At 51.4% G+C, this 26,136-nt stretch overlaps 10 protein-coding genes across 10 annotated transcripts; 3 read left to right on the forward strand and 7 right to left on the reverse strand.

The window, feature by feature from the left end:
- Positions 1 to 814: 814 nt before the first annotated feature.
- A1O9_00244 (uncharacterized protein) lies at positions 815 to 2,338 on the reverse strand (the record flags this gene model as incomplete). Its single annotated transcript, XM_013409408.1, has 3 exons — positions 815 to 1,417; positions 1,476 to 1,576; positions 1,627 to 2,338. 3 exons carry the CDS (start codon positions 2,336 to 2,338, stop codon positions 815 to 817), a joined length of 1,416 nt encoding a protein of 471 aa, XP_013264862.1.
- A 2,594-nt stretch (positions 2,339 to 4,932) lies between these two features.
- A1O9_00245 (uncharacterized protein) lies at positions 4,933 to 6,870 on the reverse strand (the record flags this gene model as incomplete). Its single annotated transcript, XM_013409409.1, has 1 exon — positions 4,933 to 6,870. The coding sequence occupies one exon, from the start codon at positions 6,868 to 6,870 to the stop codon at positions 4,933 to 4,935; it is 1,938 nt and encodes a 645-aa protein (XP_013264863.1).
- Positions 6,871 to 10,442: 3,572 nt separating this feature from the next.
- Positions 10,443 to 11,936, forward strand: A1O9_00246 (uncharacterized protein; the record flags this gene model as incomplete). Its single annotated transcript, XM_013409410.1, has 1 exon — positions 10,443 to 11,936. One exon carries the CDS (start codon positions 10,443 to 10,445, stop codon positions 11,934 to 11,936), a length of 1,494 nt encoding a protein of 497 aa, XP_013264864.1.
- Positions 11,937 to 12,353: 417 nt separating this feature from the next.
- A1O9_00247 (uncharacterized protein) lies at positions 12,354 to 12,829 on the reverse strand (the record flags this gene model as incomplete). The annotated part of the gene is made up of 2 exons (XM_013409411.1): positions 12,354 to 12,485; positions 12,575 to 12,829. The coding sequence occupies 2 exons, from the start codon at positions 12,827 to 12,829 to the stop codon at positions 12,354 to 12,356; spliced, it is 387 nt and encodes a 128-aa protein (XP_013264865.1).
- A 445-nt stretch (positions 12,830 to 13,274) lies between these two features.
- On the forward strand, positions 13,275 to 13,942 carry A1O9_00248 (uncharacterized protein; the record flags this gene model as incomplete). The annotated part of the gene is made up of 2 exons (XM_013409412.1): positions 13,275 to 13,525; positions 13,582 to 13,942. 2 exons carry the CDS (start codon positions 13,275 to 13,277, stop codon positions 13,940 to 13,942), a joined length of 612 nt encoding a protein of 203 aa, XP_013264866.1.
- A 305-nt stretch (positions 13,943 to 14,247) lies between these two features.
- Positions 14,248 to 14,550, reverse strand: A1O9_00249 (uncharacterized protein; the record flags this gene model as incomplete). Its single annotated transcript, XM_013409413.1, has 1 exon — positions 14,248 to 14,550. One exon carries the CDS (start codon positions 14,548 to 14,550, stop codon positions 14,248 to 14,250), a length of 303 nt encoding a protein of 100 aa, XP_013264867.1.
- A 241-nt stretch (positions 14,551 to 14,791) lies between these two features.
- Positions 14,792 to 15,151, reverse strand: A1O9_00250 (uncharacterized protein; the record flags this gene model as incomplete). The annotated part of the gene is made up of 2 exons (XM_013409414.1): positions 14,792 to 14,953; positions 14,990 to 15,151. 2 exons carry the CDS (start codon positions 15,149 to 15,151, stop codon positions 14,792 to 14,794), a joined length of 324 nt encoding a protein of 107 aa, XP_013264868.1.
- A 729-nt stretch (positions 15,152 to 15,880) lies between these two features.
- On the forward strand, positions 15,881 to 18,325 carry A1O9_00251 (uncharacterized protein; the record flags this gene model as incomplete). The annotated part of the gene is made up of 1 exon (XM_013409415.1): positions 15,881 to 18,325. The coding sequence occupies one exon, from the start codon at positions 15,881 to 15,883 to the stop codon at positions 18,323 to 18,325; it is 2,445 nt and encodes an 814-aa protein (XP_013264869.1).
- A 1,301-nt stretch (positions 18,326 to 19,626) lies between these two features.
- On the reverse strand, positions 19,627 to 20,636 carry A1O9_00252 (uncharacterized protein; the record flags this gene model as incomplete). Its single annotated transcript, XM_013409416.1, has 2 exons — positions 19,627 to 20,293; positions 20,557 to 20,636. 2 exons carry the CDS (start codon positions 20,634 to 20,636, stop codon positions 19,627 to 19,629), a joined length of 747 nt encoding a protein of 248 aa, XP_013264870.1.
- A 780-nt stretch (positions 20,637 to 21,416) lies between these two features.
- A1O9_00253 (uncharacterized protein) lies at positions 21,417 to 23,293 on the reverse strand (the record flags this gene model as incomplete). Its single annotated transcript, XM_013409417.1, has 5 exons — positions 21,417 to 22,138; positions 22,190 to 22,960; positions 23,017 to 23,042; positions 23,096 to 23,133; positions 23,201 to 23,293. 5 exons carry the CDS (start codon positions 23,291 to 23,293, stop codon positions 21,417 to 21,419), a joined length of 1,650 nt encoding a protein of 549 aa, XP_013264871.1.
- Positions 23,294 to 26,136: the final 2,843 nt, after the last annotated feature.

Here is a 26,136-nt window from a genome sequence, read left to right on the forward strand (position 1 = left end):
CAGTGCCTTCACGTATTCTCCCGGTAGGCGACCGCCTCGTCTTGGAAATTGCGGTTACCATGCATAGCCAACAGGAGAACAAAACCAAAAATCCAGCAAGGCTTGTCAGGCAGCCCTATTCACCCTATCCTAAGCGCGTATGTGCTAAATAGCACTCCAGCCGCTTCCTTCAGACACGCTTTAGAAATAGACGGTTTACAATGTATTCTACTATAGCATACCACACCTAGGCATCATATCGTAGAAACGGAGAGATAGAGTTGTGGAGAGCAAGCCTCCTCCAAGTCGCGCAACGCCAATACCTGTGCCAATGCCAACGTCAATGCCCAATAGCAATGATTGCTACGTAGAAACGCGTCGTTCAAAGTGGGCAGACAATCTTGGAAAAGCTCACTACTTCCCTAATTCCAGTTCACATCATGGAATGGATACACATGATGACAGCGGACCCACAAAACGGGACGAAATGTGATATCGGTTCTGATCATTGAAATCGATTCTGTTGAATCTCCACCCGCCATCCCACGATGCTGATTTCACGATCTCGGTACTCGCTTGCCCGCCATTGTGCGAAGGTGGTCGAAGCTGTGCCTTACATGCTTTTGTGCCCGTTGATACTTTGGCCCACGGCAATGGGGATTTCCAGTCGTAAAGCCCGGTATCTTCATGTCAACGACATCGATTCCACCACTCAGCTCAAATTATTACTCCTGATGGCGCTTCACAGCCAGAATGCTCCCCCAACCTTTGTTCTTCGTTCTTCCGTTGTCGCGCCCCAATCATCATGGCCCGACTAATCATTCTCTCTTTGTCGTCATGTCTTTCGAGAACCAATACGTGCTAGACCAGCTTCGCAGGTATTGTTGAACCAACTCAATCCGAGATCATCCACCCAAAAGCTCTTGATCTGGCCCTTGACATTGGCATAAAAGCTCAATCTGCTGAGCTGATAAAACTGGTAGTTGAAGTTGATGGGCCTCAACCGGCAATTATTGAAATCAGGGCATGGAGGGACGGTAAAGTGTTGAGTCACTACCACCTTCTCGGTTCGTGTAACATTGTCCCACTGATAGCCTGTGGCAACAAAATCACAAGTAATGCCGGCGGATGTAGCATTGTTGTCACAGCCAACCCAAGCTGAACGAGCATTGAACCAGTAGTTATTGTTGTAGTTGCGAGGACCACATCCAAAGGCACTTGGCTCAACCAGACCAGCGTTCGGTGAGCCAGTATTATTAAATTTGGAGGATTGGACAAATTGAGCCAGTCGACTTCCTGAATGAGGTGGAAAAGGATCTTTGGGTGGAGGAACAAACGACCAGCCAGCTCCCCAATAAAAGTGGTGATAGGGGTTCCAGATGGGTGGGAAATCGGTCGTTGCATTATCAGTCGTAGAGAAAACGGGAAGGTCGTCGAACTAGTGATTCAAGGTCAGCAGTGAAGTGGAATCGTATCAACGGCTTATTTATTCTTACATCTATGCGGAAAGGCCCATACTCTCCACATCCTGCAGTTGGGATTGGATAAACGGGACCTGACGAGGTTGGGTCGATTTGAAGTGGAGCAGACGGGGTCACTGTTGATCATAAGTAAGCAAGTGCCAAATGTGATGAAATAGACAATTACCAGTTGTGTCCCAGTGTGTGTATGTTAATACCGTTTGACCAGACCAGTTGTTGCACCATGATGCTAGCTGACCTCCAATGGTGGCATAGATCAGAACACAAGTCTGTCGCTTCTCCAAGTTTCCATTGCCAAGTGCCTTGACGGGTGTGTCAAAGTCATTGGCAGGGATAAGTCCATAGTCGGCAGCTGAGGGAGGCTGAGTGATTGCTGGGGCAGAATAATCAGTTGGAGAGATAAATTCTGTAGTGACTGCTGCGACACTGATGATGTTTGTAGAGTAGATTGGCTCCGATGCGGACGGTGACAGTGTCGATCCGGGGATGACGGAGGTCGGATTGGTACCGGTTGGATCAATTGCAATGGGTTCCTTGGTTGTCGAGTTCCAGCCGGCTGAAGGACTGGAGAAGGGGATGTGGCCCGCGGTTGTATTGGTAAAGGGCCCTTTCTCTTGAGTTGGGTGTGCAGGCAGAGGCGAAACAGTGACGGTGGTGACTTCGGCGACGATTGATGCAGAAGGCGTAAAACTCCAATCAGTAGTTGAGTGGCCCTTGGACATGTAAAAGACTGAGCTGCCGTCGTTGGGAAGCTCTGTAGCCTCGTAGCCAGAGACATGGACAGAATGGGTAAAGACGGGGTTTTGTGTGTTGGCAGAATTGGAAACTGGATTCAATTGGCTTGACTGCCGGACTTGTACAGTATCAACCGAAGCCATAGACTGAGCAACCGACGAGGGGTCTTGCTGAAGAATGGTAACTGTGCCAGGGGCTTCGGTGACTGTTTCTGTGACGACTTCTGTGATGAGGACAGGCTGCCAGATGGTCACAGGAGAACAAGTTGAACTGTGGTAGGACAATTAGTGCTTTTGATCAGATTGGAGGAGTGTCCACCTGCCCTTGAGTTTGTCGGAGACGCAAAAGGCCAGCCTCGCAAGATCCAGAGACCACTCCCAGTAGGAGAGCCCCGTTGGTGAGTCTCATTGTGAGGAAGTAACAGCCAGCGCCTGTTAATGCGTGATAGCGGGCTGCGGGTGTAGCTGTGTTCAAGTCCAGCAAAGTAGACGAGGGGACGCCTGTCGAGTGAGAGAGACTGGTGATCAGTGTCGCGAAAGGGAGAGATGGTTAAAGAACGTATATCAAACGGCAGAGAAATGATGAATGACCGTGGGTGGGAAGAAGAGGAGCGAAGAAGTAGACAAGAGGAAAAGACCAGAAATTTATCAAGTGTTGAAGGAATGTTGGCAGGTTTGAGGTTGAATCTCAAGATGAAGTTGAACTTGGAGTGAAGACCGGGACCTGCGCCTCAGATCAGATAGGGACGTGAACGTGAAAAAGTGAAGGAGCAGGTCACCGGCGAATGTGAACACGCCTCCCCCCTTCTCTCTTCGCCTCCCATCACTCGCAGGCAGAATTCACCATCCAATATTGAGCTCGCCATCACCATACCTAAAGCATCATTCATTCAATACCGGCACGCGAAAGCGATGCGATACGCGTGTATCCTCCCTCGTCAACGACATTTCTCTCTTTCCGTGTTTGTCTTTAGGCTCCTCACATGATGTGATATTCCCGAGCCAGCCTCGTTCTCACTGTAGTCTTCGTCCGGCTCTTACAGGCGGCTGCCTGTTGAGAGACTAACATATCCAGAAACACTCGCGTCGACCGGATCATTACTGTGGAGGTATTGGCCTGCCCCTGCACTCGCTGATTGGTCTCATGGCCTGAAATCATGGCCGGGAAAACGTAGTTAACCGAGGGCGAACAAATCTGTTCCGTGAAAGTGCATCATGGTATAACATGAGCAGTCAGTAACAGATCTTGTTGCCTTAAGGCTGCTCGAGCCCTGCTCACGATCCGCCTACCTTGCCAACCCTCGTCTCGCCTTCCAGATCTGCTGCACGTCAAGGGTTGACGATATTTATTCCGTCTGGGTGAGATGCAAACTGTCGTCTGCAAGGGTTCGGTTGAAATAGGTAGTAATTCATGCTCTCTTCCAGGGTCATTATCTACTCAGTGACCCTCATGCGCTTTCAAATCGATCGGGTACCTACTCGTGGCTAGGCTTACTACCCGAGATTAGGTAGGACAACGCCCACCGACCATTTGAGATTCGTGTCCAGAGAACGTCGGCATCAGTCAACTTGGCCCGAGGGCCAGCCAGCCTTCCCCACCCAGAGTGATCATAGTATCTAAGAGGCGCATGCGTTGGCCTGCAATGACAAAGAGGTAATAAGTCATGCTGGATTATCAGAAGTAATGGGGGTAAATGAAACGTGGGAGGGAAAACAAGGCGAGTCACATATCACAAGGCCTTTTTTTCAGTTCCAAAACTTTCATTTTTCGTCGTAGATCACCAGTGGCTTCCCGCCGCAGTGAAAAACACTCTTGGGAGGAGATTGGGAAGAGGTAGATATGTCCTTTTACTGTTGGATTCATGAGCTTGGCAATGAGTACCTCACCAGAACTCTGTCAGCCTCATTCGTAACCGGAGGAATGGAAAACACAAAAGTAAGAACCGTAGGCAACTTGCGCAAATCAGGTCTCGGGTGTAGAGTTCGTCATAGAAGTCATCATTAAGCAGTTGTCAAGCAAGATATACTGAGGTGCCTTCGCTCAAACTCATCAGATCCAGGCCCTTTCTATGCCACCTTCCAGAGATGCAAAGAGATCAAGCACGTCGAGAAGAGATGTGTGCGGCCACCGGAGATCGAAAAGTCGTGTGCTGTCTCTAGTGGCCGGGATCCATGACCCCTGGAGCGAAGAGATTGAGTTTCCCATCCTCTCAAGCCCCAGTTGGAAGACCAAAATCAGAAACGTGGGTGCCCGTGGGGCAGGATACCTCACAAACCAAGCAATTATACCGACTCCCGCTTGCAGACGTGAATAGAAGTCCTATAGCAGTAATCATCTAGCGACAAAAATGCCGACATAACACAAAACCGAATGTAAAACCATGTTGAAGAAGAGTCGTTATGGGTATCTTTGAGAGGCGGGCCGTCATGATTCAAAGACTAGAAGAGTTGCGTGCCACAAGAATGCCTCCACGTCTTCGTTATCGTCATCGTTACATTTCATCGTCGATTAAAGTAATTGGAAAGACGAGCAGTATCGCGTTCACGACACTTTCGACTTCGAGAAGGGGTTTATCAGCGCCCGCCGTTCTCACCACTGGTAGCAACTGCAACCAGGGCTTCAAGTCGATTCATTTCACCGCCAGCCCCTCTACGATCATGGAAGGAGGCCGTTCGGTGATGACGGCTATCCTCAATATATGGAGAAGGCGCAAGACACGCCTTTTAGAAGGGTTAGCCTACGCTTTTGGAATCCTTGCTCTGTTCTGGTAAAAACTTACATTCTGGTGCCCCTCGGGAGCAAGTGGTCCCTGCTGGGGTTCCATATACCCACTGCTATGCATAATCATTGGATGCACTTCGACAGCCGTCATTCCTGGGGTAGGGACTCCATCACTGCTGCTCGAATCTTCTGGAGAGGTTCGAGCAGCATGAAGCGGTCCATTGTACCAAGCCTGCCTCTTACTCTGCTTAGCGGAACCGGGGGTATCCGGAACCTCTCGTACCAGGCCTGGTTGCTGCTGGGAATGGTTGATGGACGACGTAGGTGGCCCCATGTCCATATTTGGATGGCCCTCCTGGTGCCGCATGCCGACGTTCTGGATCTCGTTAATTGTCTGCTGTCCCCAAGTAACGGTGACCTGACGTTTGTCTACTGTGTCATCAAGTTCGGGATATTGGCTGGTGCGAGGACCTTCCCACGATAGATGGCCCTGACGATTGCGAGGATCATGAGGAGGGGCAGAAGCATACAGCTGGGGATCCGTTGGTATGGAATCCAGTTGCATCGGGCTCGGTTGACGACGGGGTGGCGTATACGGACGATGTTGAACATGGTCAAAGCTCTCGATACCTGGAAGTCGAGGTGCTTGCCCTGCCGCGGCTGTGGCATGCTGGGCATAAGCTGGCTGAGGTGCGTCAGGTGTTTGGGAATACGTCAATCCACTTGTTGCGGGACGGTGATAATTCAAATTGGAGGCTGGAAAGGTGGATGCGTGCCATGTCCGCCTTCTCCAGTCCTCTCCTGGTGGCACGTATTGTCCCGGAGCAATTGTAAATGAAGTCGAGGTAGGGCTGGCCAAAGCGCCTGAGTTCGATGACGCGCCAGAACTTGGTGGTCCCATCTGATTTATGTAAGTCATTGGATAGCCAGGAGGGTAGTGGTTTTGATATGGATTGGGGCCGGATGGCACACTGAGTCGGCGCGTTGGTGGTCTCGAGCCTAGAAAACCACCTCCACGAGAAGTCGAGGACACTGGAGAGCCCATCGAAGACAAAAAACCAGGGCTACCAGGAGTCGTTGTTGAGAAATTAGCGGAGGTTGGTGTACTCAAACCACTGGTGCTCGCTCCATCAAATCCGCGATACTGGGTTGGAGGAGTATGCGGGGTTTCAATGCCCAAGTTTGGTCTATTCAAAGAATCGGTTGCCATGAGAAGGGGCGGAGGCCTGCGTTTGGCTTCTGTAACAAGACTGTAGTTCGAAGAAGTGGAACCCACGCTGGAGGCGGAGAGATTGCGACTATGGCCGCGACTATGACCTCCAGAACTTCCAGCAGTACCGGTGCGTGGACGGCCAGTGGGCCGTACACGGTCGGTGCGAATCTGTCGCTGGAACCGTGTTCCTGTCGCGGCAAGAGAATCTGTCGGAATCTCTTCGTTGACGTGGACGGTCTGAGCATGTTGGCGTAAGTTGTCCAGGCGAGAAAATCTGCGATTACAGTGACACTGGAATGGCCGTTCACCTGTATGCTTTCTGATATGACGGGCCAGGTGTTCACTTCTGGTAAAACTTAAGTTGCAGGGGGGATAACCGGTGCAGAAGAATCTTTGGCCCTTCTTCTTACGAGAGGCAGAGTCTGCGTCACCTGCCTCGCCGTCGTTATCGGAGCCATCCTGCTCATCGTCGTCGTCCATGTCCATGGATACGGACATTCGGTCATCGCTGCTGCCCCTGTCCATCGTATGTTCGTGATGTGGAATTGGGCCATCTTCATGGGGACCTTGACTCGAAGGCTGTGATGACCTAAATGAAGGGTCGCCGAGGCCGGACTGGATTCCGTCGGCGATTATGATAGGAAAATGGCTCGGCCTAGGAGTTGTGGGGGTGTCCGACTCTTCTGATCGGTCCTTTGGTGGTAAACTGTCGCTCAAAACGAGGCTGGATATGGCGGCCATTGCTGTTGAGGAGGGCCTTTATGGGACGTGGTAGGAGCCGAGGGGTTGCGGCCTTACGCCACAGATTTCACTCGCATCCGGAAACAGAGTGGAGGATAGATTGATCAGCCGTGATATGAGTGAGGAAAAGCAGGGTTGCAAATGGTTGAGGAGTGGTAGGTTGGTGGCTAGAAGGACTCGAGCGTGGCAACGGACAGTGTCGGAGGGGCTGGAGTAACGGTGATAAGGTAGGGGTTTTCGGACGAAGAGGGTTCAGGAAGGCTGCATACGTGGACAGGCCATGGGGTTGTCAGGAACCGAAATGGCGCCTGGCGAAGAAAGACTAGCTGACGACGGTAGGATGATCTAACAGATGGTTTTAGGGTAGAGGAGGATGATAGACCCAAGGCTGCGACAAGAGAGATAGAGTGGTAGTGGTTGACAATGATGGTTCTGGATATGGTGATAATGGTGTTTGTGGCTGTCCGTGACGGCAAGCAGACTCGGGTGAAATGGCAGCGTTGGCGTAGGCGCTGCCAGTGGCGATGGGTACGAGGCAATCCCTGACAGGTGTGGAGAACGGGGGCGGCACCGAGGTGGACTGTCGCCTCGACTGGACTGGACTGCAGACAGCCCGGAGCGGTGTGGGAATAGAAAGGACGAACAGGTGGCGTCAAGCGGCAAACGTAGGGGAAGACGGTACCAGGTAGATGGAACGATGAGATGGAAGAGAGACGAATGGACCAAGATAGAGGATAGAAGAGATGAATTAGCCAAAGATGTCATTGGGAGGAGAGAGGACGGGATGTACGGAGTACGTCGTACATACAGTACGGAGTATGAGGTGCATGTGCAGCAGGTGCAGGAATGGGATATCTCGAAAGGGAGAAATCAGGATAGGCACAGGCACAGGCGCAGGCGCAGGCAAGGGGAAGGAGCACCTTGTAAGTTCTATGATGGCCATGATAGGCAGAGACTACTGCTAGCCCCTCGGCCCTGGAGCAGATCCCAGTGCCCTGTGCCCAGTGCCCTGTGCCCTGTTCGGAGTACCCATTGCCCAGTCTGCCCACTCCCCACGAGTCCCAACTCCAAGAATGGGCTCACATTGCGGTATCAACGTGCACGCGTAGCCGCCACGCAACGCCCCCTCGAACCCTCGGGCCTAACTAACTTGGTAGCAAGTCGATCGATAAAAAGCCAAAATCATCAATCGTTGCGGTCACTGTCCAGCCCACCAAGTCATTCGGCTGCGATGAGGGGCATGTCGCAGTCTGCTTCGCAAGCCCCGTTGGATTTCTTGGAAGGGTTCCTGTGCCTTGGGGGCTGTGGTTGGTTCAATGTATTGCCTAGAGGACTAATTGGCAGCGCTCGGGCTGCGGGCTGAAGCGGATGGAGCTGCACGATCCAAGTCATCTGAAGTCAAGACGAGGTGGTCAGCGAACATAGCCGGAAAAAGGCACCAGAGCCGCTAGAAGGACAATCCACGGGCCTAGAGAAACCCACCCTCTCCCTCGGCTTAGAGCTTAAAAAACAACTTTTGGTGGAGGGCGGAGGGTGCAAACCCGACGCCTGCAGGTCTGCACACCCACATACCGAGGACAAGGCCCAAGCTACAGGCTACGAGACATCTGCAGTGCATCTGTTTGCTGGCGCTCTACGTTACCCCTGTACCATCTCAACAGGCATAGCCAGTCAGGGCATCCTCTCCCTCCCCCTCCCCGTCCCCCTCCCTCCATCTTTATCGATATTGCCCCTCGCCAACCGCCCCACCCCCCCCCGCCTAAAATTGATCCTTCATCATTCCTCTCACCAAGGCTCTACGAGTATTCACACTGACTGTTTGACCCTTTTGTCATCCCACTAATTACTGCCATGATTGTAAACCGGACGAATCTAGCACCGACGATAGATCCATTTTTAACCCACACGATGAAACCACCTTTTCCATTCTGCCCTCAACTCGCACACGAGTATCTCTGCCACTCGGCTGCCATGATCCATCCCATCCTCACAGCCACAACCACAACCACATGAGCATGCTTTCATTCTGACTCAACGCTGACCCATGCATCCCCAGCAGATTACGAGAAAAGACGGCACACGGCACGTCATTCTCATATCATCAACTCACTGACTCCCCCATCAAGGCACCAACCCAGCCGCCCTTCTTCTCGGGTCCTGAGTATTCCGTACTGTACGTCGGACCCGGTCATGCGTATTCCTCCCTCTAGGCTTCCGCTGAATGCAGAAATATACCTCGTTAGTTAATCAATTACTAGGCAAGGGCAGGGTCATGGTCGCTGAGCCATCAAGTGCGCCCTGCGTGGTCGACACTGGCCTCTCAGGTACCCGTTTGTGGAGAGAGATTAGGCTGGTCCCCACCCTCAAAAGGCAAAGTCTGCGTTGATTCTTTCCGCATGGATCCAGGCACCAGGTACTTCGTGGCTCAACTCGGACGAATCTCTGCGTGCCATTGCGAACTATTAGTTGGTGCACAAGTCCCCGTGCAGACACGACGCCAATTGATATCAGATGACCTTCTGACATGCTTGGTACGAGTATGTAGTATGTAATGCAACCTTTCAGTCAACCACTTATTCCGCACTTGTGGACATCCATTCCAGCGACAATGTTTCTTGCTCGCCTCCTACTCCTTTTGCCTGAGATCCTGAATTTGCATGTGCTCGGGCTCGCATGAGAGCGCACGTGTCGGATGTCGCACAGTTCGCAGTCTTGCATGCTTGCATAATGTACCTGCTTTTCATCTTGACCACCACGTGGGGGCATGTAGCTGCATAGGATTGTTTGCACAGCACTCCGGAAGCAGGACTAGCACACCTGTCTGTCCTAATCATGACTTCCACCCAGTCTTCCACCTCAGGCCAAATGACTAAGGATTTGGTTTGGTAGTCTCTACTTCACAAAGTATAAACCATAGTTCGGTAGTCACTTGGTAATGTTTATATAGTAGAGATCAAGATTAGAGACGATCTCGGAATGCTCGGAATAGAGTACGACGTAGCGTTCAGAGACAGGTGGTACCTTGAGATAGTACTGGATGAATCTATCGTCTGTGCTCTCAGCTTAGTGGGTTCCTCCCATCGTAACAACATCGGAAATGCCCGAACCACCTAGAATACCACTTGAAGCGGTCGCAGGCCTGGTGAAACGGAGGCTGGTTATGTAAGAGACCGCGAGATCCTGAAAGTAGGAGGTCTGTGGTTGCCACAATGCGTACCCAAGATAATCAGGGCTCACAGCCTTGTGACTCTCAGCTCAGTCTCGGTCCGATGTTTTTCCTGAGTATCTTTCGTAAATTCGCTTCCACTGAAGCCCACTTCCACGTCAAGTTGATTGCGAAACACAAATAGTTAGGCTAGTAACCAGAAAACCAACCAAATCTCTTTCCATGACTTCTAAAATTTTGATATAATCCGGCGCGCTTGGAGGTGGCAAAGACTTGACTCGACTGAGCACTACCAAAAGCCACCTGGTTGCGTCAATCAACAAGCCGGGTCACATCTGACCAGCGTACGTAGCGGGTACACCCATATCCCTTTCTCTGTAAAAGCGTTGGACTTGTATTATCCATCATGACCAACACAAATACCAGCACAGCGGCGACATCACCCTACATCAACCTCGACCTCCTTACATCGGACGACTTTTCACCATATACACACGCCAACAACCTAGTACTGGCAAGCAACAACCCTTCTGACCTCTCCATCGACCTGACAACACCACTTTCACGAGTACTATTTGACCTGCAAGAGATTGACTCGCACATTCACACGCTTACATCCCGGTCCGCACTCGAAATACTGACATATACATCGACGCAGAACGAAGCGGCACAACGAATCCTGTCGCGGGTAGACGACGAACGAACCCGGCTAGCAATCAGCTACGAGCGGCTAGAGAAGGAAGTTCTGGAGCGGCACCAGCGTGCGGTCGAGGCCAAGACGGCGGCACAACGTAGCTGGGAGGTCCTCCGGCTCGGACGGGGCGTGCAAAGGGTCCTCGGCCTTGCACGCCAACTAGAAGTCGTGCTGGCCGAGTCCAGCCTGGGAGGCGGAACCAGAATCGGCAAAGAAGACCACAACGCTCTCGTCCGTGCCAGCCTCACTGTTCTCGCCTTCCGCGATTCCATGAGCGGCAAAGACGGCAACGACCTCGGCAGAGTCAACCTGGTCAAGACTGTGCGTGGAAGAGTGTTTGAAGACGGCGAGGCTCGCATTCTCGACTACGCTAGGAGAGTGGTCCGAGAATTCTCCATGAGCACCCTTTCATCTGGCCCATCGAGCATGAGTACCAGCACGAGCGCATTAGGGAACACGGGACCAACCTACCGCGAAGCTGAAGACAGTCGCGCACGATTCACCAGTGCGGTCCACATACTCTACTATCTCTCCCCGGCGCCGCGCCTCGACGGGGCAAAGATCGCTACGAGCGATTTCGAACCCGAGTATTTCTTACGTGCGATTCAAGGCTACATACAGAGCGCGATCACGTCCAGCTCAGCCTCGATAGGGCGGGCTCTGGGACAGCTACCGAATCTAGATAGAGCGTTGATGGAGGCGAGCGCCAGATGTCAGAACATCGTGGCGTTGGAGGTGCTGCTGCGCGGAATTCATGCCCCTGACCACCCATTGTTGGCAACACCCGGGCGGGAGACTACGAAAGAGAGAGTTGCCGATGACAGCAGCGAAGATGATGATGACTCTTTGGACGGCGCCGACAAGTCAACTTCGTCGTCCTCAGCGTCTTCTGAGACCCTTTTGTCACTACTGTTGAGCGCACTAGACACTGCATCCCTGCCTTCCTATTTCTGGCGCTCACTGGCATCATCCCTGTCAACCCGTGTCTCGGAGATATTGAACCGAGGAGGCGTCGCAGCTCGCACGCTGCGTAGCCAGCGCGATACGGTCCGCGCTGAGATACGAGACTGTGTCCTGCGTGGTTCCAAGCTGCCGAGGAGTGTGGTGCTAGGAGGCGCCAGGAAGGCCGAGGAAGAAGTGGTGGAAAACTGGGAGAGGGAGGCCGCCGTCATGGTCGGGAGTGTTGTCGGCCTGTTGCAGCGCTAAGGAGAAGAAAAGAAGTGAGCAACCGCAAAGTACACGCATTTCTTCAAATTGAGTGAAGATTAATTTTATAGATAGGCATATGAATGGAGCTGCAGAACTCCATTTTCTTCAGCCAGCCATGATGACGGATGACCCATGCCTCGAATTCAAAAGACCACGCTATGCAATTCCCTCTATTGTTTTTAATACACATGGCGTCTCTGTACACGGCTGACCCAAGCTTCTATTTGTAGCATGAGAAGAGCCTTCCTCATCCCAGCTGTGCGTCTTGAGTACACGCCAGCCGCGGCCAATAAGGAGATTCAATAGCGCCATAGATTTCGGAATCGCTGGTCGTAATGGCACTTCTTTGTGAAGTTCTTTACCTGAGATCTGAAAATCCTAAACGACGGTGGCGGAAACAGTGGCGCACAGCATTCATCCAAACCACCCTTTCCCGCCTCTTTCGGCTTTGGATTTGGCAGCCATTTTGGCATCATCCTGCTGGATCCTTGCTATCGTCTGGTCGCGGTTATATTCCATTACCCGCTTCTCCTTGAAGTACTTGATCTGTTAGGCGCACGCACACCCAAGTCAGCCACCAAAACCCGCAAAGAACATCTATCCGAAAGGTGGGGAAGCCACTGGATATAACTGACCCAACTCCTCGCACAATCGCGTTCATAATCTATGACCTCCTTTGAACAGACCTTCCTGGCCTTTTCATCTTCCTTGATTGCATCCAGAATGTTGTTCTTATCGAGGCACTCGAAGAAGAGGTCTCTTGACTCGTAGCAGATTTCTCGGGCGCTGCGGTCGGGCGCAATGAACCCGCCATCGGTAGATTTTGGCCGTACGGATTCCGGTTGGGAAGGTGTCGCTGATCCTCCGAGCCATGTGGGTAGCCAGCCCATGGTGGTAGAACTCAGGATCGAACCGTTGAAGGAGACGGTGGGAAGAAAGTATAAGTTTGATCTGGTGGAGGTCGTTGAACTTGTCGGTGGGCAGGTCTGTGAGTTATTCGAAGGCTATATTCGGGCCCTTCAAAATGGTAAACATCAAACTTCGGAAGCTATGTAGGTATTTACTAGATGCAACTCGTCAGGGAATCGAAAGTCCCCCAAAATTGAAAGCGGGAGGTCGGAATTGGAGAAACCACAGTCCACCACCCACGATGACTGAGGACTGCACGTGATTCCGTTGATCTCACGTCAAAGAGTGGCATCTCCAGGTTGCCATCAGTTTATTCTTTCCACTGCAGGACTCCTTTCCTCTCCCTTTTCAGGACAAATCCCAGCATCCAACAACGATGATAACACACATCTCCCAGAATTGAGACGATTCTGCCTCCACAAGCGAATGCCGCCCCGTCGGCGGAAGCCACCTCGCGCAGGCGCCCTGACTGAACTGCCTCCTCTGAAAATCATCCGCTCTATCCTGCTCCTACAACTCTTTTACTACGTGGCTGCCTTTGTCCTGATCTTATTCACCACTCTTGTTCTCGGTCAGAGTTTCTCCTTGGCCTTGATTTTCGATTGGAACAGTGTTCGAGGCGACAATACCATCGGCTGGACTGTCGGTTTCCTCTGGGTCATTGTTGGATTCATAACGTATGTCTTCCCCGTTTGGTATTCCATCAAATCCCGCATCTAACGCGCCCTTCCAGTGTGATTCCCATCCTTCTTCTCGTCTCCCGCTCCAAACTGGTGCCGGACTTTGCCCTGACCATTCATTTTATCCACCTCGTCATTGTCTCCTTCTATACGAGATCCATCCCAACAAATCTCTTGTGGTGGGCCCTCGAGGCTGCAAGTGCCACACTCATGGTCAGCTTGGGTGTCTGGGCATGTAGATACCGGGAACTGCAACCCATATCCTTCGGCACTACCCCTGGCAAGAAGACCACTGCGAACGGCTCGGCCGAAGGAAATGACCCGCATGTACGCGATGGACAGGGCGGCCGAAATGTCGATGCTGGTCCAAGTTACGAAATGGTCAATGTGAACCGAGGGGATCAGAATGTGTGAATAAATCTAACATGTTGGTGGAACTAAGCCAGCTGCCTCCTAGGACCAGGCTGTCAGGAAATACAAGGATGCCCGCCCATCGAGATTGATCTAGGCAGCATCCTTTTCGCAGAATGTCCCATGTTGATCAGACCAGCGTGAGACCCACCTTCTGGCATCTTTCTGTGAGAACTTCATGCACAGCATCCGGGACAGGACCTCGGCTGGCTAGCCAGTACGAGCATAAGCTCTCTCGTTTACCCCTTCAACAATGCCGGCAACTCGAACATCCCATAACTATCCTCAACACTCCGCTCAATAGGCTTTCAACCCAGCTGGCGCGGGCGGACAGCACGACTCCGACTGTGCAAGCCGACGACGCTCCCCGTGAGCTCTTGGAACAGTTCTTTATAATCTTCCTCCGGGATGGTTCGCGGCTCGGGACTTTGGATCTTGCCGGTCCGCCCCCGACCGATCACCCCGGCGATCGCCTTCGATGACATGTCGCGCCTGTTTTCACTGGAGAAGTACGGATTGTCGAGGGATTCTGCAGGGGAGGCAGTGTCAATGTGGTGCAGGAGCACGACGTATCCACGAGCCAGGTCGTTCACGTGGATCTGTGACTCCATGACAACGCCCCTACCGATGTGGCCCGTGTAGCCATGCTTCAGGTCGAAACGTGTAAGTACAAGGATCTCGATCGAGAGTCGGCCGTGTTGTGGATTGAGCGAGGGAAATCATAATAGCGGTCTTAGCCTTGTCACCGACTTTTTGCTGGGCTAGCACGGTGCTCAGGTAGATGGCTCGGTGTGGTGCATCATCTGGCAGAGAGTCGATTTGCTCGCCATTGTTATCCTGGTAGAATTCAAACTATTCGAGCTCGCCGTTGGCGTTGTCGTTGAGGACCGATGTGCCAGAGTTGTGAGTGAGGATGACGCTTTTGCCTTGCTTGGCCCGTTCTGCCACCCCTGCCAGGACGGCTTCGACGAAACGAAGGTGCTTGGCCGTTGCGGCGAGGAAGATGAGGTCGTGCTGGATGGTCTGGTGTTTGTGGTGACGCTATCGCACAGGTCGCTGATGATGAACTCCGCGCCAGATTGTTGTAACTGCTGGCCGTGAGCCGCGCGTCGAACCAGTCAAGTCACCTGATGGCTCTTGTATCAAACGATCCACGACATTCCAACCGATGAAGCCAGGGCCTACAATGAAGAACTTCTTACCCTTGGCCATTGTGGTGTTGATATGATTGCATTCTTTTGGGAGATCGGGGGGAGGTCTACCGATTTTCAAATCGAACCCGACCGTTTCGATAGGTCATCAATCATCATTAACATTGATCTTTGCAAAAGGGGCACACAATTGGTGATCGACTATAGTTTCTGATGAGTCCGCTTGATGAATACTGAGATGGAGACGCTCGCTCAAATTTGGAGTGTAGTACGACGGGCATGGAATAAATCATGGTGCCCAGCCACCACTCTGCACGACGAGGCTGCATGGGCGAGTAGATCTCTGAACTTGTATTGTATTCCCATCACCCATCCGTCTCGGAGTATAATGGTTATGTAAGCCATTGACTACCTCCGATTCCTCGCGCCTGCACCTAACACTTGCAGCCCACTTCGGCACGCTTTGCACTTATATAGGTATAGCGATCATGGCCAATATTCCAATTACTACCTGTTGCACAAGATTGAAAGCTAGCGGAGTAGGCTTGACACAATTACTACTACATACTCGTATGTCGTTGAATGAAAGCTGTTGTGGTTGGTTGCCATGACTGGTTGTCTGGTGGCTTCTTGCGCCAAGCATAGTTCCTAATCAGGCAAGGTAAACATTCCTCAAATGTCACTTCCATCTTTGTAGAAACCTGTTTCTAGCGACGACAACTTACATCTCGTTTAGCTCGACTAAGAGCAGGAAAGGAAATCCACTACTGAGAGGAACGTCTTATACAGGATGGCTTCATATTCCTCCGAGGATGAATTCCCGGAGCTGAGTGCCATCCTCGCCCCGAAACCTTTGATGGCAACCAGCACGAACTCCAATCTCCGGAGGTCACCTAGGAAGAAGGGAACTGTGGCTGAATTTTCCTCTGGCTCACCAGAGAAGAAGAAACAACCATGCAATCTTGGCCCTGTCAAGTCTGCCAGCCCAGCATCAGTGCAGCCGACGACAACAAGAGGGGCCTCTCCGACGAATGCCGCGAATCTGCAGCCGCCAGTGCCAGTACCTGGTGTATCCAGGAGAGCAGTATTTACAGAAATACATTTGTCCTCGAATAATCGACAATCACCAGCAAGAGAGAATCGCCCGTTGAGAATCCCACACGTGGACTCACTACTCTTGCCTCGATCAGCCATAGCCAAGCAAGAGCAGCTTCCGCCTTCGTCAAGGCCAACTGCAGCACAATCCAAAGTCGGAAGCTGCCGAATATTCAGTAACGGGGAACAGTCCATGATGTCTCTCATGACGGAGGCGGCACGGAAATCCGAGGTTAGACAGAGTCCACGCAAGAAGACTCAAATGTCGAGTTACACGAGCAGGTTCGTTTTGAAGGAGGCACACTGCAACGATGACGAAGATTCCGTGGACGGTGATGATGACGACGATGAAGAAGACACTGATCTTAGTGGATTCATTGTTGATGATGATGCTGAACTGAGTTATCATGATTCTTCTGCCTCGGAGTCCGAAGACGAGGCCAAGATCAGGAATCCAACTCCATCGGTTGCGCCACCGAGGAGAAGGCTTATTCGCGGCTCTCCTACGAGAAGACGTCTGAGCTTTTTGAGCATTGATGATGATTCGGACAAAGAGAAAACGGAAAGTTCTACAGATCGGCTCGCCGATGCGTTCCAAAATTTGGATGTACATGAGGACAGCTCGAGGGCTGCGAAAAGTACGGATGTCCAAGTCATTGATCTGACTTCGTCCCCAAACATTTCCCCCAAGTTTGACCCAAGCACACGATCTCGACAACCGATCTTGAATCCCCATTCATCCGACACCATCAAACCCGCGAATACTGTGCCTAGCTTCCTAAGTCCGTTTGAAGATTTCGAAACTGTTCTAAAGCTTGCTCCACCTGTTTCACAAACATCAGCCACTCCTCCTTCGAAGATGCGGCCTTCACAGTCCCACGAGGCTGTACGGACAGGTGATGTCGAAGACGAGTTGAGTGATGATAATCACAATAAATTTAGAACTCCGCCTAAGACTCCACCCAAATCGAAAATTCATTCACCTTCAAAGCTGCTGTCTCCTTCAAAGCGGCAGTACGTCCCTCGCTCACCCCATCGGCCCAGCATGGATACATTTTGGGATCAGAATGTAATCAATGACTGGAACGATGAGTTCTTGCCCAAGATGTCCCCAGCAAAATCTCCCAGGAAGGGACTGGCTCGATTCCAAATATACTCTGACTCTGAGGACGATAATGATAACTCAGCAAGCATCAGCAGCAACTCACTTCCAAGTCCATACTATTCACCTCGGAAATCGAAGTCGAGATCACTATCGCCGTTGAAGAGCCCTGAGAAAGAGGAGAAGAGGCGATTGACGGAGCTGAAGAAAGCCGCGGCCGCGAAAAAGAAGGAATTTGACGGTCGCAAGGAAAAGTTGGCTCTTGATCTCTTGCACGAACTTGATCGCAAGGTAGCTAAATCCCAGCTCTTGAACCTGGCGTCCAGCACCGGCGGTGTCCAGATCATTTGGTCCAAAACCCTCAGATCGACAGCCGGGCGCGCCAACTGGAGACGCACAGCAAGCAAAATCTCCGGATCGCCCATCAAAGGAGGAGTCACAGAAGGACCAGGGGTGGAAATTAAGCACTTCGCTAGTATCGAGCTCGCCGAGAAGATCATCGACAGCGAAGACCGGCTGGTCAACACACTCGCGCACGAATTCTGCCACCTGACGAACTTCATGATTAGCAACGTACGCGACCAGCCGCATGGCGCGAGCTTCAAGTCCTGGGCCGCGAAAGTGACGAACCACCTGAGAAAGAGTGAGGTTGCAATGTGGCGCAAGGTAGAGGTCACCACCAAGCACAACTACGCCATCAACCATAAGTACTTGTGGGTGTGCGCTGGTCGCGAGCAGACCAAGACGATGGAATTCTTGAATATCGACGAGGATGAAGGCTGCGGGGCCGAGTATGGCAGGCACAGCAGGAGTATTGACACGGCAAAGCATCGCTGTGGGAAGTGTAAGGGCAGACTCGTCCAGGTCCGTCCTAAGCCCCGAGCCCCTGTTAGCCCAAGAAAGCAGCTCCGAGACAGAGAGGTTTCCGGCGCACGCAGCAGTTCTGGAGGTCGCACAGCGAGCAGCAGCAGCAGCAGCAGCAGTCAGAATACCACTGCCTCTTCCCTTGTTGGGTACCTTGTCGATTTAAGTGACTGAATAAATGACAGACGAACAACAAAACTTGAAGGGGAAGCAGTGCTGGATCTGGTTGGATTCAGTAAAACAATACAACATTGCTAGAATTGCTGCTTGGAAAACTGTGAGGAGGCCATCTTTTGGGGACACCAGAACCAGAACCCGAACCCTGCAGGGCCATATTTCTTTGGTGGCTTTGACAGGAACAAAAATCCTCTGTACAGTAAAACTGTATAGCTCGGCGTACTATGGGTGCGACGTTTCGTTTACCCTCCAAGAAATTTCTCTTCTTGTACTATTGAATCGGGAAAAGAGAACAGAGAGGCTGGCTTGTTTTAGCTGAAATCGACCAAGGGCGACGACATGTAGGCGAGATTAGCGAGTGAATTGTCGACCAGTTGTTTACTTCGTGAATCAAGGATCCATCACAGTTCCCCAAACAATTCATCAAGCCATCAATCAATCAGTCAATCAATCAATCCTAAAGCCCTTGTTTCACTCCTTGTAAATGAACCACCCTCGCAGGCAGTCACATGAAGGAGGAGTAGAAGGAGGGAGGGTGGAAGACCTCTTATTCCACGCCCATCCAAGCCATCCATTCTCTTCATGGACCTGTGTGTGAGAGTTGTTTGCGTTTCACTAGGGTCTTGCTCGGTTTCTGCCATTTCGCTACTCGCTTCTTGCTTTGATGCCGTGTGTTCTCGTTGGTGCTACCGCAGTTAGGTAGGTCTCTATCTAAAAGTCTCCCTGGGTTTCCGATCGGGGTCAGGGAGTCAGTCCCATTTGCGAAGTTCGTTCTATATCTCTTTTGTCTTCCTTCTTCCAATGTCTTGGTCGCTTGCTTATCTATACGTGCCATGTCCCGCCTGTCGCCGAGAGGTGAATCCTCTCTTGACTCCTGTGCCGGAGCTCGTCGGGACGGTATGGTTAGACCATGATGGTAGCCAATCCCTCGTTCCGTCCCTCCTGGCTGGCAAGAATGGTCTGTAGATTCGGTTGATCTCCCCAAAAGGTCCCCCGGAGGATTTAGATCTTTGGGAAAGAAGTCACTGCCCACCCCCGACCCTCAGATTCCAAAGCCGTCGTCCCAGACGTGTAATCGCGTCCTTCCATCCTTTCCTCCTTCTTGACCATAATTTGATAATTTCCTGGTTCCACACAGAACATCGTCTTTCAGTCCAGTCCAGTCCAGCCCAGCCCAGAACATATTTCCCCGCGCTATGACTTGAATAAAGGTCGTTTCTTCTAGTTTCTTTTGTTTCGTTTCTTACCGAGTTCCCGCTCTTATCCACTCAATTGAGATCGCGAATGCATCTGGGTCATCAAACGCCAAATAGTCCAAAATCTTTAACGTCGAGGGTGGCCACTATGTGCTCTAAGATTTCGCTGGCGAACCTCTCCTCGTGCTTCAGCTCGTTCTCGTCGTTGGCGATTTCTTTCATGGGGATGTTGATCCTAACGCATAGATCTGTTTCGTATGGCTGTAGTCTGATCAGGAGTTGTTGCTGATGTTCGAGGGATGAAGCAGCTGGGGGGTTTGTAGTTGACGGAGAGGCGGAATCTGCAGGGTTTGCTGGTGGTGGTAGTGGTGGTTGGTTTTGTCCTGGACCAGGTCGTCTGACTGGTTCGTAGCTGATAATCGTGCCGGGAAGAACATATGCTGGAAACTTGTCGAGGCTGGGCGATGCCATGGTGATCTTCTGTGCAAGGCCAAGGGGACTCGCGAGGGTATCCGGTAGGGAGATGACGTCAGTGAAATGATATGCCGCGGCGGCGAGGTCGGTATCGTGTTCTGCAGTGATATCAGCATCGGAGAACACGGCAGTGGTGGTCGAGGTGGTGACGATACCACTGGCTGTTGACGTTGTGGTGGTCGATGTAGTGACTGGGTCCGGCGCGATGACATAGTTGTTGATCTCGAAGATGATGGACGTCAAGCTGCTTGGGGACAGGAACACTTCTTGATGATCGGGAATTTGACGGAGGTCGCTGTAAATGATGTGTTAGAAGACTGTAAGGGGGATGCTGTGACCAGCGCATGCTTTCCAATGCCGGGGAATATCGTGGGAAATATCAAACGCGAACAGCGGTACATAAAGACTCTCCTTGGGGGCCTCTGGATCGTCTAATCATAGATGGATGGTGTTTGGCCTCGTCCGCGAAACAAGATGGTGGAAGGACGCATACGGCAGAGCCGTACTTAAGTTCAACGATATTAACAATCAAAATGCTGTGATACATGATGGACGTACCTTGAATCAATGAGCTCGACAGGCAGTTGCACGGTAATGGCTCCACCATATAGCTCTCGGAGACCATAAGTGGCTGCCATGATGAGGAGAAGGTCTTGGGCGACAATAGAATGGTAGATCGAGTAGTAGTCGCGTTGACAGTCGAAATTGAAGGTTGAAGATTTGATCGTGATAAAGGGTCTGAATCGGAAACGGTGGTATTGACTGCTAGATTTTGCAGATTTTATATTGGGTTCCCCGCGAAGAATAGGCAACACACCTACTGCTGCCTGTACGGCTTCCAGGAACTAGTCTGCGCCTGCGCGAATCACACAGCTATAAGCATGGGAACAAGACCTCTTGAGAGGGAACTAGGATTCTGGAGAAGTGATAGCCATGATGCGAATGACTACGGACTGAGGTCAACTGCTGCTCAGGACAAAGACACTGGTAAACCATATTTCGACAGCCTTGCCGACCCCTCCCGAAGTATAGCCGGAGTACATCGTAAGATGCGTACGAAGCACTCGTACAAACTTTAGGAAGCCCCTCTCGCAGTTTCAAGATTTGAAGGATTGCTAGAAACGCTATAATGCGCTGACAAAGAGTTATGCCTATGTTCAACGGGCATTGTGTGACGGGAGACCACTCCTACTACTAAGAATTTCTCTACAAGATCGCTTTCTAGAAACAAAAATGGTATTTTAATTCTTTTCAAGAGTGAAAGCATCCATCCTACCCAAGCGCTTCTGAGACTCCGCTGATGCTGAAATTACATGCTCCCGCGACGAGGGTTCTAGAAACCTATATCAAAGGGGATCATTGTGCAAACCCATATGAACCTGGTCTGGTAATGTCACCGATTTACCAATCACGTACGTTTACAACAAGATCATTCCCGCACCAGACACTACCGCGATTGAGAGGCACAATGCAACTTCCATGAAGCCCATGTAAATTGGACTGGAGAATCCGGGAACGCCTGCGTTGGAGCTGGAGCTACCTCCGGAGCCAGATCCGGAGCCACCAGATCCGGAACCTCCGGTACCGCTGGGTGCTGAGGTGACTGTTCCAGTGCCGCCACTACCGGCTTGTTGGATGAGCTGCTGGCAAGTTCCAGTTGGAGTAACTGGAGTCTGAATCGTGGCTGATCCGGAGAAGTCGCATGCATTGGCTCCATTGCCACTGGATCGTTGGCTCTCATAGTAGGTGTTGAGAGCCCATCCGAGCTGCTGGGTTGGATTGCACATGCCATAAGCGCCATAAGTACCAGATGTGCCATTGGCCGTGATACCGTCGCAGACACCATCGGACAGACCGCAAACCACACCGAAGAGATCACCAATCTCCTCGGTATCGACATTGTTGGGCGCACAGGTCAAGGCGGCGAACATGCATTCACAGAGCTCCTGGTTGGGTGTAGGTGGAAGCTCAGATGACGCCTGCCAGGCACTGTTGACATCCGGGCACTGAGCAGCAGCAGTGTTGGTAGGGTTATAGCTGGCCGAGTTGACACCGGTGGGATTGGCATTGGCGATTTGAGTGGCGAGGAAGTTGAAATCAGCCAAAGTGCTGACGGAATTTCCATCAATGGTGACGAGACCTTGTTCTGATTAATAAAATAGATGGGCGGATAGTAGAGCACGAATCTCACCGTAATCATTGGCTTCCTGGAAGTACATGTAGACAATGCCACCAGACCAAACTCCATTCATATCAGGTCCATATAGAGCCTCGACCTCGGTGAATCTACGGGGTTGAACCTCGTTGCAACCATATTCGGCGAAGAAGACAGGGACATTGTAGTTCTCGAATTCCTGGGTGCGAACATCGAAGCCTGATTCCTGGAAACTGGAGTTGCCACACCACGAATAGATGTTGTACCCCCAGAAGTCAATGGCATCTTCACGGTCACCGCAGTCGAAGTAATTGGCCAGGTCTTCCCGGATCTCGGCATCATCATTTGTGGCATATCCAACACCAATGGCGCGGTAGTTTTGTTGCTTGATATATGCCTTCATATCCCGAACGGCAGCTTTGACAAAGGCGCTTGCATCGGTGTTGGTGGCGTTGTTGGACACCTCATTACCAGCAAAGAAACCCATGGTGTTGGTGTAGTTGGCCATGACATCGATGACGGAGGTGTAGCGTGCATACAAGTCGTCATTCCATGTGGGGGAGTCTCGAATGATGGAATTGCCAGGAGAGGACAAATCGGCGATAACATAGATGCCAGCATCTGTGAGCATTTGCATGCATTCGTCGTGATTTGCGGTGGGGTCAATGGCATAGACACGAATGGTGTTGGTGCCCAACTCCTTGAGGAATGGGATGTCTCTTTGGCATTTGGCAGCGTCGGCAAGAGGATCTACATAGTTGTCTGAGCCGTTGGTGGTGGAGGTGCTGCCATTTCCTAGGAACTCCTCTTTTCAAGACAGTCAGACACGGACTCGGAAGCCGGACGACGCAAGTTCAGCTCACCTTGATAGGCCACGCCTTTCATGTAACTGTTGCAACAGTTAGTCTGTTTCCAGGATGTATTTCAGGGAAGGTCGCTCACAATTGGGTGCCATTGTTTTCATAGAAGAATTTGGAGCCCTAGAAGTATAGTTTGATTAGGACTTAGTTTGTCATTATCCCGAAGGGGCCTGGAGAGTTGACCAACCTTGATGACAATAGGGGGCAGTTGAGCATAAACAGCCTCTGCAAAGAGTGCGACGCCTGCCACAGCCGTGACAGCAGCAGTGAAATTCTTCATGGTGCAGATGATCAAGAGCCTGAGAGGCGATTCAAAAGAGCACGCAGTGGCAGGATTGTGGCAGTTGGAAGGAAATGAAGATTGAAACTGCGCAGAGAGGTGAACCTTCCCGGAGGCACTCGTAAATTGAACAATTACTGCCTTGGTCGAGCAGGAGCGAGGGACGGAATATGACCTAGGTGGTTAGTGGAAAGAGTGTCACGAAAGTGAAGAACAAAGACAGGCGAAAAACAGCATCAAACGGATGGATGAAGAGGGACAAAGACTGGGGAGGAGAAAAGGTAAGGAGCAAGTTCAGGGATAGAATTCAATCGAGGGTGGAAGGGGAAATCAGCATAACACGCGGCGGCGAGGGTAGCTTGGCTTGCGAGGGCTACCCTTTGGCTCCGACTACTACTACTCGCTATGCGGTACGGAGGACTCGGTCGTCCGCGTGCGGTTGGTCACTGGCTCACTGGTATGCACCCTGTCCGTAGGTCACCCTTCTCCTCGCTCGAGGCCTATGGACATGTGACTTGGGGGGCTGTGCAGGCGGACTCTCGCTGCAAACGTGGTATGTACGCGTAGTGGCTAGTCGAGTCTGATGATAATGTGCATGCACCCAAGTGCTCAATATTGACGCTGATATGAGCCTGATCGAGACACACGATGGCGTGGCTGCAGAGTGAGATGGTCATCCGCATTGGTTTTCATGTGGTGTCGCAGATCTGTTTTCAAGCACTGACATTCGGTCCGCACAACTGTTTTGGACCAGAAAGTGACACGAACAGGAGCGACACGCGTCCCCCCCCCAATCGGTTGACCAACATTGGCCAGCCTAGACCACATTTCTGGAACTATGGTGCATGCAGAGGTGAAAGAGCCCCTCAGGCCCTTCAATGAGAATGCATTACGAGGCGGGTGAAAAGAATGTATGAATATATAGATATATAGTACTATTACTGTACTCCGTACGTCGATACGTAGAGGAGATGCTCAGGAATTCAACTTACGGGATGTTGTGGGGATTTGTCCATCAGGAGCCGATACTGGTAGAACGATAGTGGCAGTGGCAGGCTGGCAGCAGATGAGCATCATTTATTATTAGTAGCTGTCTCGTGGTGGTTGACCACGTTGGTGGTGTGGTTCTTCGACCTCCCACCGCCTCCGCACCTGCACCCACGAGAGCATCGAATTCATTCCATCATGGAAGACTCAGGTGAAGGTTTCCAGCTGCCAATGCATCTAAGGATCTATGGAGTAGGTGTTTGAAATGTGGTTGATCCATCACCATTCGCCACGAATCGCTCAAAGCAAAGAACTGATAGTCCTGGATAATCGGCTGCATGTCTCACCATGGCGGCCACAATCGCATGATCTTCGGACAGCTCCCTCGACATCTCCGCAATGGATGTCTCGGAGGCTAGAGGGAGGCCTCATTTGACAATTGACGAAATTAAAGGTGGCTGATCGAAACCTGATTGGAAAGCAAGCTTGCCCCCTTTTCCAGACGGCATTGATTTCCAGGCGGCTGTTCTACGAGTGATAACTTAGTGCTCGTTCACCTGAGATCGAGGGGCGCCAGTGGCACTAACCAGCAGCTATTACTCTATGCACCAATGATGATAACAACCCTCACAGCTGCCCATCAGCGTCTAACCTGTTCTGTGCTTCATGCTAACGGCTTCATTCTGATCAAAGAGGAAGCACCCCCTGGCTGAGGACAACCTTAAATTAGCATTTGCCACAGGATCTCCTAGACTAGAGCCCCAATGCTGGACTAAGTCGTGGTGGCCCCTCCCACCATGTCTTACACTTTCCCACCAAAGCTTGTCTGGCCAAAATCGAGGAAGGTCCACTTGCATTCCCTGCTTTGCCGATGACGGGTACGTACTAGAAACCCCATCGCTCAAGTGGAAGAACTTGCTGCTCGACCATTGTATGATGACGAGCTACAGAGGAGATCGACGCGGAAGAGGAGGGCGGGATGGTGGCAAGGTATGGAGTACTCAGACTGCATCTGTCCTCAACCTGTCACTCATGGAATTTATAGGTTGTCCGTGGTTGAAGGATGGAACATCGCATGAGTAGTACACTCGTATGAGCCTTGGTTAAAGCCTGGACTCCACTGGCATCAATAGCTGATGATCTGCCATCCGCAGTGCCCACAAAATACTCCGTATATGATAAAGATTTTGCACGCCCAACCAACGCCGAACTCAATAGTAATGAGCCACTACTGCTCGTACGTCTTAACACCATGTGATCATTACTCCCGAGCGCTGAAGGTACCAGTACATTCTCTACACACCGTGATATACGCAAGTGGGATGGAAGACAAGCAGAGTCACTGCCGGAAGTGTCAGCCTTGGCCGAGACAAACGGCATTTAGATACACCAATTATGAACCATGCTGCAAGCTGCATCTGGGAAAAGCTTCCAGAACTGAAGCATAGCCCCCTCTGAGATGTTTGATCGTTGATTCTGCCTCGTGCAAAGGGAACGGCCGTGCTCTAACTAGAAACTACCGGCGACCACACTTGGTACAGATCAAGACCTTTCAGCAACAAATGTAATCCAATCTTAATATTATAAATGGTGGAAGTTCTTGGGATTGAACTGCCCGAATTATGCGCTGTCAATCAAAGGGACGACTGAGACAAGCATCGACCTTTAACTCCGTGCAATCCTTCCCATTACGAGAATGGTTGCTTTGACTATGAACGAATACGTACCCCAAACGACTGCGCCTCGCCCGCAAATGAGATCCGCTACATCGAGTCGATACCATTTGGGGAGGAACGAGCTCCGTGCCGTATGGTCTTTGTCAGCGCATGGATGGTCGAGAAATGTGCACGACACAG

Source organism: Exophiala aquamarina (genome assembly GCF_000709125.1).
Source record: "Exophiala aquamarina CBS 119918 chromosome Unknown aczIA-supercont1.1, whole genome shotgun sequence".
Lineage (NCBI taxonomy): Eukaryota > Fungi > Ascomycota > Eurotiomycetes > Chaetothyriales > Herpotrichiellaceae > Exophiala > Exophiala aquamarina.